The following is a 13,187-nucleotide window of genomic DNA, read 5'->3' as shown; positions in this document are numbered from 1 at the left end:
ATATTAAAAGAATATTAAATTTTAAAAATACAGTATGTATTTCATCAGCAGATGAATACAGTACTGTACACAATGGAAATGTGGTATGCCACTACCACTTGTGCAAGTTTGCCAGTGTGAGATTGTACATGGCACACTATTGGCTGATGGAATGGAAGGCGAGCAACTACAGCACTGCATTCTGTATCCTGAGTGCTGATTGGCTCAGTGACTGTAGCATCGGTCTGTTTGCTCTCCTACACTATGCCCATACGTTCAGCATCTCTCCTTGTCCTCTTCAACATCTCATTGCTGCACACAGTGTTGCTCTGCGGTGTTGTGTTTTGAGAAATTTCTGTAAAAGTCTGAATTTATTTCAAGCTCTACAATGCCACTCAAAAGTTCTGCTCCTTCTAAGGCTTCTAACAGTGAACCTAAGCACCAGTTCATCTCATCATCATTACCTTCATCACCATCAGAACTGCACAGCTACACAATTCATGATCTTCATCATTCAAGTTGTAGTATACTTCACTGGTGAGTATCTGTATAAAATTGTACATGCTGGTAAAATTACGTAGGTTTAAGAGTTCAGAAGTGTTTAAGAGCATATGAAGTGTTTTTATAAGAGTGTGGGAAAAGTTAATAAGAGAGTGGGAAAGGTTTATAGGTGTGTGGGAAGGCTTATAAAGCCTTAAAATATATATAAACAATAAAATAAATATAATACCTCTACTTTGTGGATTTTCACCTATCATGGGGGTCTCTGGAATGTTATTCCCACAACAGATGAAGGATCACTGTATAGATAAAAAAAGAGGAGCATAGGAAAATGATGGAAACATTGAACAATATAGGAAGAATGTGAACGCATGAAACACATTCAAAGAGATATCCAGGAAATTAAAAATTCCATTGAAAGCTGGCAAAACCACTTGAACAAAACTTGAGTAGACTTTCAGATCTTGAAGACAGGATCACAGTTAATGATCATGAAGTAAAGATCTCTTAAAAATAACATGGAACAAGAAAATAACAATTCAACAGCTGCAAGATGATGCAAAGAAAAACAATATAAGACTGACAGGTATCAATGAAAAAGCAGAAGTCAACACAAATGACACAAAGACTTTGCAAAATTAATAGCAGAAACATTCCAAAGCATGTGAAAACAAGCTGACATGCAGGAAGTGAGGTATATAGAACTCCAATAAACCATAACCAAAAGAAATCTACATCAGACATATAATAATCAAGATCCCAGAAATTCAGCAAAAACTACCCTGCAAAACTATCTTTCAAAATCAATAGAGAAATAAGATACTTCCATGACAAAGAACAACTGAATAAATTTATGACTGCCAAACCATCCCTACAAACATCAGAATATACATTCTTTTCAGCTGCCATGGGATATTCTCCAAAATAGACTATTAAGCTCATGCTTAAGTAAATGCAAAGGAATTGAAATTATCCCATGCATATCAGACCATAGTGCAATGAAAATTGGAAACCAACAGCAAAAGAAACCACAAGAACTTCATAAACACATAGAAATTAAACAGCACCATCCTGAACAACTAATGGATCACAGATGAAAATAAGAAGAAATTAGTTTCTACAATTAAATGATAATGACAATACAACATACTGGAACTGATGGGACACAATGAAAGCAGTCCTACGAGGGAAATTCATAGCAGTGAATACCTGTATCAGGAAAACAGAGCAAGCAAAAATAAACAACTTAATGGTGAACCTCAAACTACTAGAGAAAGAACAGGTAAGCTAAAACCTTGTACAAGGGAAGAAAGTATAAACATCAGAGCAGACTGCCCCATAATGGCAAGTGAGGCTGCAGGGATGCCCTGAATAGCAGAAGTGAACTTGCAGAGCCACCATGGCTCTTACAGTCCAGAGCCTAAGTGGGCCCTAGAGCCTAAATAGGCATCATGCCCTTTTCCACTCCTGAAACTGAGTCCAGCATCTGGGGCTGCAGGGGCTCCAACTATGTGGCCTGTAACATTCATATGAATGGAGTCCTGCACTATCAGGTTTACTATAGCCAGGTTCTAGGGCTGCACGAGCAGCTTCAGAAGGAGTACTAATATTTAGTATTTTGCACAAAGTCTAAAGGATGATGGATACCTGTCTTAACACAGAACCACAGCTTACCGCTGGGCTGTTTATGGTTTCTTGAGGCCATAGGCTAGGTAGGGGATGGGCAGGTCTATGTCTATCACTAAACTCAGCCTGACTGCTACCTTAAAAAAAAGGTCAGAGCAGAAATTAACACACTGGAGACTAAGAAAAAAAGACAAAGACTCAATGAATCTAAGAGTTGGTTCTTTGAAAGATTAAATAAAATTGACAAACCCTTAGCCAACCTTATTCAAAAAAGGAAAGACTCAAATCCACGCAATTAGAAATGAGAAGGGTGAAATCCTTCTCCAGAAATCAAGAAGATCATCTCTGAAAACACAACCTGTTTTCTAATAAGGTGGAAAATGCAGAAGTGGACAGATTTCTAGATACATATGAGTTACCAAAGCTGAATCAAGAAAATATAAACTCCTAAATAAACCAATAACAATCAATGAAATCAAACGTAATTAAAAACCTACCAACAAAGAAAAGCCCAGGGCCGGACAGATTCACTGCTAAATTCTACAAGAAATTTAGAGAAGATCTAATACCACTAATTCTCAAACTCTTTAATGAAGTTGAAAGGGAAGCAATACTCCCAATTTCATTCCTGGAAGCAAGTATTACCCTGATACCAATCAGAAAAGGACCCAACTAAGAAAGAGAACTACAAGCCAATCTGCCTAATGGACACAGCTGCAAAAATCCTCTGTAAGACACTGCAAAATAGAATGCAGCAAATCATCAAGAAGATTATACACCATGACCAAGTGGGATTCATCCTAGGGATGCAGGGATGGTTCAACATACATAAATCAATAAATGTAATAAACACCATATTAACAGAGCTAAGGACAAGAATCACATGATCACCTCAACAGATGCAGAAAAAGCTTTTGACAAAGTCCAGTATCCATTCATTATAAAAACCCTGCAGAAAATTGGAATAGATGGTCTTTATTTCAATCTGATAAAAATCCATCTATGACAAACCAACAGCCAACATCATACTCAATGGACAAAAAGTAAAAGCTTTTACTTTAAAATCAGAAACAAGACAAGGATGTTCACTGTCTCCATTCTTATTCCACATAGTCCTGGAAACTTTAGCCAGAGCAATTAAAAAAGAGAAAGAAGTAAAAGGAATACTGATAGCAAAGGAAGAAGTTAAACTATCCTTATTTGCAGATGACATAATACTCTACACAGAAGACCCCAAAAACTACTAAAAAACTGCTAGAATTAATAAGCAAATTCAGTAGTGTAGCTGGATACAAAGTCAACACTCAAAAATCAATAGCTTTCCTATACATGAATAACAAACTCACTGAGAGAGAAATTAGGGAAATAACACCTTTCACAATAGCATCCAAAAAAAATGAAATATCTAGGAATCAGTCTAACGAAGGATGTAAAAGACCTCTCACTGAAAACTATGGTATTCACTGGCAACAACACAACCATCCAGGAGCTGTTCAAGGGCATCCTGGAGCAGTTAACAGTCAGGTTCCAGCACAAGGCCTTCCTGCACTGGTGCACAGGCAAGCGCATGGATGAGATGGAGTTCACTGAGGCTGAGAGCAACATGAACGACCTGGTGTCCAAGTACCAGCAGTACCAGGACACCATGGACAAGAGGAGGGCAAGTCTGAGAAGGAGGTGGCCTAGAGCTGTTAGCTGATAATGTGTGGAAGAGGTGTGAACACTTTATTCACCCAGTGTGCTCTGATAATCCTGTCTCACTGTGTGCATTGCTATCTTTGTCCTGATATCATATCCTGATAAGACACACCATTAAAGCATTTTCATAGTGTGGGGAAAAAAAATACTACAGTACTCTGAAAAAGGAGATTGAGGAGGATATCAGAAAATGAAAAGATACCCCTTGCTCTTTGGTAGGAAGAACCAATAGTGAAAATGGCCATAACTCCAAAATTGTTATACAGATTTACTGCAATCTTGATCAAAATTCCAATAGCGTATCTCCCAGAATTAGAGAAAACAATCCTAAGATTCATTCGGAACCAGAAGAGACCTAGAATAGCCAAGGGAATTCTGGACAACAAAGACAACAAGGCAGGGGCAACCAAAATCCCTGCCCTGAAATTACACTATACAGCTGTGATAAAAACAGCATGGTACTGGCAAGAAAAAACAGACCCAAAGACCAATGGAACACATCGGAAGATGCAAAAACAGCTCCAAACACACTAGCCAGCTTAGCTTTGACAAAGGTGCCAAAAACATTCACGGGAAGAAAGATAGCCTCTTTAATAAATGGTGCTGGAAAAACTGGCTTTTGCACATGCCAAAGACTAAAATTGGACCCATATCTTTCACCATGCACTAAACTAAATTTGAAATGGATCAATGATCTAAATATTAAAACAGAAACATTAAAATCTACTGAAAGACACAATAGGTAAAACTCTTGAAGACATTGGTGTAGGCAAAGACTTTATGAATAAAACCCCGATCACACAGAAACTATTACAAAGAACCAACAACTGAGATCCCATTAAATAGCTTTTGCATTGCAAGAGAAACCACCAACAAAGTGAAGAGACAACCCACCAGGAGGGAAAAAATGTTTGCCAGCTGTTCCTCAGACAAAGACTTACTATCGAGAACATATAAAGAACTAAAAAAAAAAAAAAAAAAAAAATTTAAAGACCCAATTTGAAAGACCCAGTCCAAAAATGGGGATCTCAGATGAATACACAGGTCTCAGATGAAGAAATACAAACAGCAAATAAATATATGAAAAAATGTTCAACATTACTGGTCATTTGAGAGACTCAAATTAAAACAACACTGAGATTCCCTCTCACCCTAGAAAGAAGGGCTCTTACCAAGAAATCAACCAACAGTTCTAGGTTTCTGGCGAGGAGGCAGCGAAGGTACAACTTCTTCTGGTCATCCCAAATCCAGGCTCCCCTGACACCAGCCATCTCCACCATGCTGCCAAGTTTGACCCCAATAAGATCAAAGTCGTGTACTTGAGGTGCACCGGTGGCGAAGTTGACACCATGTCTGCCCTGGCCCCCAAGATCAGTCCCTTGGGTCTGTCTCCAACAAATGTGGATGATGACATTGCCAAGGCAACTGGGGACTGGAAGAGTCTGAGGATTATGGTAAAACTGACCAGTCAGAACAGATAGCTGAGATTGAAGTGGTGCCTTGTGCCTCAAAGCCCTCAAGGAGCCACAAGAAAGAATGAAGCAGAGAAACATTAAACACAGTGGAAACACCACTTTTGATGAGATCATCAACACTGCCTGACAGATGTGGCACTGGTTCTTAGCCAGGGAAGTTTCTGGAACCGTTAAAGAAATCCTAGGGACCAGCCAGTCTGCAGGCTGCAATGTGGACACGAGGCACCCTCATGACATCAACAACAGTGTAGTGGAGTGCCCAGCTAGCTAAGAAACATAAGAAAATATTTCAATAAAAAGATGAACTGAGCTGGGCATGGTGCCACATGCCTGTATAATTCCAGGACTTGGGAGGCTGAGACAGGAGGATCACTGTGAGTTTGAAGCCAGCCTGGGCCTCAAAAAGACCAAAAAAAGAAAGAAATCAACCAATAGCAAATACTGGAGGGGCTGTGAAGAAAAAGGAACCCTTCTCCACTGTCAGTGGGAATGTAGAACGGTGCAACCACTGTGGAAATCAGTGTGGAGATTCTTAAAAAATAACTAGGATTAGAGGTCCCATCTGACCCAGCCATTCCCCTTCTAGGTATCTTCCCAGAATTAAAAACACCATACCACACCAGGCGTGATGGCACACACCTGCCATCCCAGCACTCCAGAGGCTGAGGCAGGAGGATTGTTGTGAGTTCGAGACCAGCCTGGGCTACAAAGTGAGCTCAAGACCAGCCTGAATTGCACAGCAAGAACTTATCTCAAAAAGACAATCAACCAATCAATAAAACATCATACCACAGTGATATATGTGCACCTATATTTACAGCAGCACAATTTGTAATAGCTAGATCTTGGAAACAACCCAAATGACCATCAACCAAGGAATGGATAAAAAAGATGTGGTATTTTTATACAACGGAATACTACTTAGCCATAAAGAAGGATAAACTAGAGACTTCTATAGGGAAATGGATGTGACTCAAGACCATACTCATATGTGAAGTAAACCAGATGCACATGGACAAGCACTGTATTGTCTCCCTAGTGTGAGAAGCTGAAAGAGTAAATGAGATCCAAAATGTACAACAGACACTGTAAAATGGGAAGAAAATCTTCAGAAGGAAAGAAAAACTCAGGGAAAGGAGAAAAGAAGGAAAAACATATATATATATACTCAAGATCATTATGATAGTTATACTACTAATTTCTTTTAGTCATTGAAAAGAAAAGTTTGTTGTAATATTGTTTGGATAATTAAATGCCTATATCTTGTACTCTGAGTAACTAATATAAAGATAACAATATGCAATGCATTAACCATTGTTAGCCTATTATCTTGTTTTGAAATTCTGGGTTTTTTTCTCTTTAAAATAAAAAAAAAAAGAAGCAAGATCCAACAATATGCTGTGTACAAGAAACATTTAACTTAATTCATAGACTGAAAATAAAAGGATGGAAAAAAATACTCCATGCCACAGGAACCCAGAAAAAAGCAGGGGTAGTGATTTTATTTGCAGACAAAATGGATTTCAAGCCAAGATTGATTAAGAGAGACAAAGGTCACTACATCCTTGTAAAGGGAACAATCCAAGAGGAAGAGATAACAATCATAAATATAAATGCAACAAATACCAGCACACCAAACTATATAAAACAAATATTAACGGACATGAAAAATCAAATAAGCATTAATATAACTATATTGGGGGTCCTCAATACCCACTGTCACACACAGATCAACTAGACAAAACCTCAACAAAGAAGTACCAAAACTGAGCCAGACTTTGAACAAATGGATTTAGTAGATGTCGGCAGAGTATTCCACCTGAGAGCATCAGAATACACATTCTTCTCAGCTGCACACGGGGACTTTCTCCAAAACAGACCACATATTGGCTCACAGAACATGCTTAAGTAATTGCAAAGAACTGAAATTACCCATGCATATTATCAGACCATAGTACAATGAAACTGGAAATCAATGGTAGAAGAAACCACATCATAAACACAGGGAACTTCATAAGTAACACCCTCCTGAACAACCACAGTCACAGATGGGTAGCAGATGAAACTGAAGAAATTAGACAGTTTTTGCAATTCAACAATAATGGCAGTTCAACATACTGGAACTTGTGGGACACAATGAAAGCAGTCCTATGAGGGAAATTTACAGTGGTGAATAACCACAGCGGGAAAATAGAATGAGGTCAAATAAACAGCCTAAGGTTGAAACTCAAGATTATCAAAATAGAACAAGTCAAGCTCGAAGCTCATATACAGGAGGAAATTATACAGAGCAGAAATTAATGCAATGGAGACTAAGATAACAATGCAAAGAAACAAGGAATCAAAGAGTTGGTTCTTTAAAAGATTAAATAAAATTGACAAATCCTTAGCCAACTTTATCAAAAAAAAAAAAGGAAAGAAAAGACTCAAATCCATGCAATTAGGAATAGAAGGGTGAACTCACAACAGGTCCTTCAGAAATCCAGAAGATCATCAATACCTACTTTGAGAATCTGTATTCCAAAAAGATGGAAAACAGAAGTGCACAATTTCCTAGACATATGTGAATTATCAAAACTGAATCAAGATGATATAAAAATTCTAAATAAACCAGTATCAGTCAATAAACTTGAAGATGTAATTAAAACCCTACCAACAAAGGCAAGCCCAGGCCCTGATAGAGTCACTGCTGAATTCTGTAAGACATTTAGTGGTGATAATTTATCCTAGCAAAGTGGAAACCACAGTGGACAGAAGAAGAGCATAAACTGTGAGATCTGGCCTGATGCTTTCTGAAATACACAAAAGTTGGTGATCAAGTAAGATGATTTGTGTGAGAAAGGTAGTTATATACGAACAGGAAAGCATCAAGTATATTGATGAACTCCGAAGCTATCATTACAGGAAATCATGTGGAACAATGCGATCTAGAATCTAAAGATCTGAATGGAATTTTGACTCTTGAAAGTTAAATAAAAGCCAGGCTTAAAGGACCCAAACCTATAATCCAAGCCCTCCGGAGGCTAAGGCAGGAGGGTCACTGTGAGCTCAAGGACAGCTTGGGCTACATGAGTTCAAGGATAGCCTGAACTACATAGTGAGACTCTTTATCTCCAAAAACCAAAGAACATTCCCACCCAGAATACGATAAAGGCACCGAAGGGAGGGTGGCGTACCTAATGGCCCTTCTTATACACATGTGAGAGAAAGGAAGACTGTCCCAGGCCAAAAAACATAGGCTTTCTCTGGACCTCTGGATAGGGCTCCTGAATCATCTCTGAGCACAGTGCTGGCTGAGTGGGCTGACTGCCCTAGGCTGGAAACAGGAATGACCAGCTTTCTTCTCCAAACACCTGACTGAGCCAGGTGGCTAGCACGTGAGTAGATAGTTGAGAAGTAGTCACAGGTCAGAGATTACACAAAACATCTTGCCTACGGATGCGGCAAGAAGCTGTAAAGAGGGACTATAAAGGAGAGAAATGTTTTGTTATTTTCCTCCCTGTAAGGCCACAGACGAATCCTTTGAGGTTTCCAGTTCGTGACTGTACTTATAGCAAGGAGTTCAGTCTCAGATATGGAAGTTCCTGTTTTAAAAAAGTGATCCTTTCATTACAGTGTGAAATTGAGCCATTGATCTCAGCCAATCACTAACACACCTTCATATCAGGAATCATGAAACCAAGAAGCCATGTCAAATGGGGACGCTGAGAAGAAGGCTGAGGGCCAGCCACTGTATTCTCTCACTAGCACTGAACAAATAATACAAACGCCAAGTCCAGAGTTTTAATTCAGGCGATTTATTGTAAACAGGATAACCCTAGGACTCCACCATACTGGCTGTGTCACATGCTCTCTCCTTCACATCAACTAATCGAAAAAAACCTCTTTTTAAAAGTCCCTGGTAACTAATAACTTAGTGTTCCACAAATCTCATTTTGTAAGCATTGAGTAGATAGCAGTGTCTGGGGTAGTCAGTTATTGCTCATGGACTGCGGCTGGGACCAATTTTCCTGAACCCGTTAGTATGCCTGAGTGACCCAACGGCAGCTCTAGATCTAACCTGGAAAGCAGAAAATACTGCAGCACACTGAACAGCAAGTGCAGCCTCACGGAAGACTACATACGATTGCTTTTATATCTCTTCAGGTGCCTTTCCTCATAAAAATGATACTTTAAAATTTTACTCATTTTTTAAAAAGAGCTAAAAATTATTCAATAGCACATAATTTTCCACAGAAAAGGTAGTAGGTAGATTTTTATTTACTTTTACAGTGATGGATTTAAACACTCAGGACTAACTTTAGATTCATCTCGTATATATCTGCAGTTTGATGAAAAGCTGCATAGTCTATAAATGCATAAAACCAGAAGGAAGTGATGCCTTCACAAACCTTCCGATAGACAAAGACAGGCTTCACATGAGGAGGCTCTTGAAGGCAGGGATAGAAAGACAGTTACAGCACCACATTGACCTGACAGTAGAACTGGAGCCCCACTTTTGAAAGCAGTCTCCTTAGTTGTGACTATATCATTCTTGCCCCAAATTGAGATTTGGAAAATTAGAAATGTAAAAACTTAAGATGTGAAAAGACATGACTCTGCAGAAAGAATTCCTGGCAAATCAAGTCATATGGGGAGACAGAGCGCATTCTCTGCCTGAGTTAGTGGACAGCAGGACCACTTACTGTTGCTAGTACCTGTATGTGGAAATCTATTCACAATTTCTCTTCAAACAAATTTTGATAACAGTAATAATATTAAAACTTAAACAAGTTTTAATAATATTTTAAAACAGCTATTAAATCTATTCAATAACAATTTCACCTAAAATAGTATCTTGTGAAAAAAATATTTTTTAAATTCCACCCCAGTCATCATCTGTGTGTTCATATGTTTACATATTAAAAAACATAACACTTAAGGCAAGGTTAGACTGGTAGCAACAAGGGATTTTAGAGTTTTATGGAGATTTGCTATTTAAGAATGCACAGTTACGTTTTTTTGTATCTCTAAAAAGGTGGCTTTGTAGTTGCTGCCTTTTAAATTCATGAAGGGGAAAAACATTTTGGTTCATACACTAATCACAATTTCACATAGTTAAAAGTTATAGGTAGTTACGAGAGCTGATGTTGGAAAAGCATGTCACACACTCAGCAGGATCTGAAGTTGACACCGTTTGTCCTTGTTAAGTACATACAGCAACATGTTGATGAGAAAAAGTACAACTGATAGAACACTGCAAACCAACTATAAACAGTAAGAATGTCAATACAGTTCAATCAGAAAGAAACCACAGTAATCCTGAGAAATTCAGTTTGGGACAAAATGGATGTAAGGTAAATCTGTATTTCTAGCACTGTAAATAAGTAGGGTACTCTAGGATTTTCCAGCATTTTACTAGTTGGAATAAAAAACATGTTCATAGTTTATAAAAAGATTAAAACCATGCCTTATATAACAGTAATTTTACTAATAAAAGAAAATGACTTTGCTTTGTGCATTATCCGCCAAATGTTTTCCACTGATTTATATGAAACCATGAAGTAGAAAGCAAATTTGAGGATCAATTTTTAAAAAGGCAATTAATACCTTTTTAAATATTTTGAAGCCTTCTCCGTCAACTTAGGGTGCTTTTTTTAAAAAAGCTAACTTTTATCTCTGTCAGACAAAGGACTATTTCACAGAATAGGGATGATCTAAGAATATCATTCATTATTTTAAGCAGTTAGATCAGGAAATTTTCTCTTAAAAATGAAAAGAAAAAATTTTAAAATATTTTAAGAGGCATGTATTTTAAAAATATTCTACACTATAAGATTTTGCATTTAATTACTTTGGATTTTTAATATTTCTACATAATAACATTTGATAACCTTTTTTTTTCTGTTTGTCTCTCTATTAGTGAACCAGAAACTACTATAGTGGCCAAGATTTTCCCCCAGGCCTGGAAGACTCAGGAATAGATCCACGCATACTTTTCCACCCTTGGAGAATCTTCAGAGTTTTGCAGCCATGAAGTTAATATGTGGTTTCACAAGAGGAAATAGTGGCAAACCACGCTTGAATTCGGTCATGTTCTGAATCACTTCAGGCTGCAAAGAAAAAGTTTCTTTTTAGCGTGTTTCATTTAAAAATTAGACTGACTCGGATATCAACTTCTTTGAGGGGGTAGGGCAAGGGAACATGAGTTTCTATTGCATATATTGTCATTGGCCAAACTTTCTTCTAGATTGGTACGGCAAGGGGTCACGGGTTGGTGTATGCAAACCTGCAGTGAGCATCTCCCACAGGAAGAGCAGGAACACACTTGGGTTCCTCTTGGACACACAAGGGCTGGTACCAGGAGCTTAGCATCAAGGCTCCAGGGGAGCAGCAGAGGCTGTGCGCCTACCCAGCAAGCGCCTGGCTGCACTGCAGGTAAACGTCACTCTCTCTAGATGACTAAAATATAGGGGTACCAGGGAAAAATCTAAGGCGCTTTCAACACATGTGGCCAGAGATGACTTACTACAGAATGGTGCAACTGTTCAAATGAAAGGAACAGCAGACAAGGGCAGAGGCTGAAGGGCCGGGAATTCAAGGACACACAGTAGAAGGTGACATGTAACACATGGTCTGAGGTCTTGTAGACATAAACCTGAAGACCAAGCTACTTCTAAATCGAAGTACAACATAACATAATGCCTCTTACATGTGGCAAGGGTGGTGCTTGTGACAAATTTACATCATTTTGACATGGGAACTCTCCAACAACAGGACCTATAAGAAAATGAAAGGTTTATTGCTTTCATTAACTCTTACTTGTAGGCAAGAGCAACTTTCAAATATGCCCAATTCAGGGCATTAAGAAACTGCAGCAGGCCCAGTTCATGTTCTTCTCAAGAGTCTCTCAGCTGCCTGCTCCCAGGGACTAGACTGTTTGTCCTATTTTCTATCTGGAGTGCCCCAGTGATGGCCGGATGATGTCACTGAGCTCACTGAGCTCATGAAGCACTGGCTGCGGCAGTGTTGGTTCCCACGTCTGATCTGGACTCTGATGCTCTGGCTGCCCATGATGACACAGTAAAACAACCCAGAAGGCCAGGAAGTTAATGGTCATAGGGCAAAGTACGGCCAGGCAGGCTTAGGAGACTAGAAAGACTGAGCAGATAAACTGGCTTCATACAACTTCTTTGGAGTCACCCTATTAGCAACCAGCTGTGTCTTCCTGCGAACCTGTGGCTCGCTTGGCACTGTCGTCTCCTCTTCACTGCCTCATTTTCCCTCCCCACTTAATCTGGCTTTGACACTAGCTGGCCGTCTCTGGTTCCCTCTGTCTGCCCCTTTACATTCTGGTAGTCTAACAGGGATATGAGGCACAACCCTCATATGGTTCAATCTGATCCTAAAAGTACACTTAAAAGTAAGTAAAAATTAATACTTACATGAATCCATTTCCCTGGCAAGAACATGGACCGATACCTTATGTCTCCTTGGGGCGTCTACTGCCAACATTTCCTAGGGAGAAAGAAAAGCAAAGTCACCCTTCTGCCTGACAAAGGAACCCTAAATGAGGCTCTCTCTGAAGACTAAATTACCAGCCATCACACGGATACAGCGCTGTTTCCCTTTCGCTTCGTGTTATTTTATTTCACCTGTGGGGAGGGGTGTATGGGGGGGCTCAAACCCAAGTCCTTTTGAATACTAGGTGAGTGTTCTATCATCAAACTACAACACCAGCCCTGGAAAGAATTATTCTGAAGCCTGTTCAACTGAGAAAACAGTCCAAGGAGATCAGTGAGCTGTTCAAACTCCCATGGTTAACACGTGCCTATGTGGGGATTAAACGCCTGTCTCAGTACTCACTGGGAGGTGATGTGCAGGGCTGCACCTAAGGATTTTGAGTTTACAGAGATGATGGCCTGAGCT

At 39.2% G+C, this 13,187-nt stretch overlaps 1 protein-coding gene and 1 pseudogene across 1 annotated transcript in view; one reads left to right on the top strand and one right to left on the bottom strand.

Moving 5' to 3' along the window:
• Positions 1 to 3,559: 3,559 nt before the first annotated feature.
• On the top strand, positions 3,560 to 5,583 carry LOC102014068 (annotated as a pseudogene).
• A 5,570-nt stretch (positions 5,584 to 11,153) lies between these two features.
• The window catches only part of Ide (insulin-degrading enzyme), a 106,980-nt gene continuing 104,946 nt past the window's right edge, over positions 11,154 to 13,187 (bottom strand). Inside the window, 3 exon segments of the mRNA XM_005385825.2 lie at positions 11,154 to 11,371; positions 11,971 to 12,038; positions 12,704 to 12,776. Of these exon segments, the coding sequence (XP_005385882.1) occupies positions 11,276 to 11,371; positions 11,971 to 12,038; positions 12,704 to 12,776 (237 nt within the window). The 3' untranslated portion in view covers positions 11,154 to 11,275.

The sequence above is a fragment of the Chinchilla lanigera genome, unplaced genomic scaffold, assembly GCF_000276665.1.
Source record: "Chinchilla lanigera isolate Chin_1 unplaced genomic scaffold, ChiLan1.0 scaffold00024, whole genome shotgun sequence".
NCBI lineage: Eukaryota > Metazoa > Chordata > Mammalia > Rodentia > Chinchillidae > Chinchilla > Chinchilla lanigera.
The sequence above is the reverse complement of the archived record's forward strand: the minus strand, read 5'-3'. Positions and strand labels throughout refer to the sequence as shown.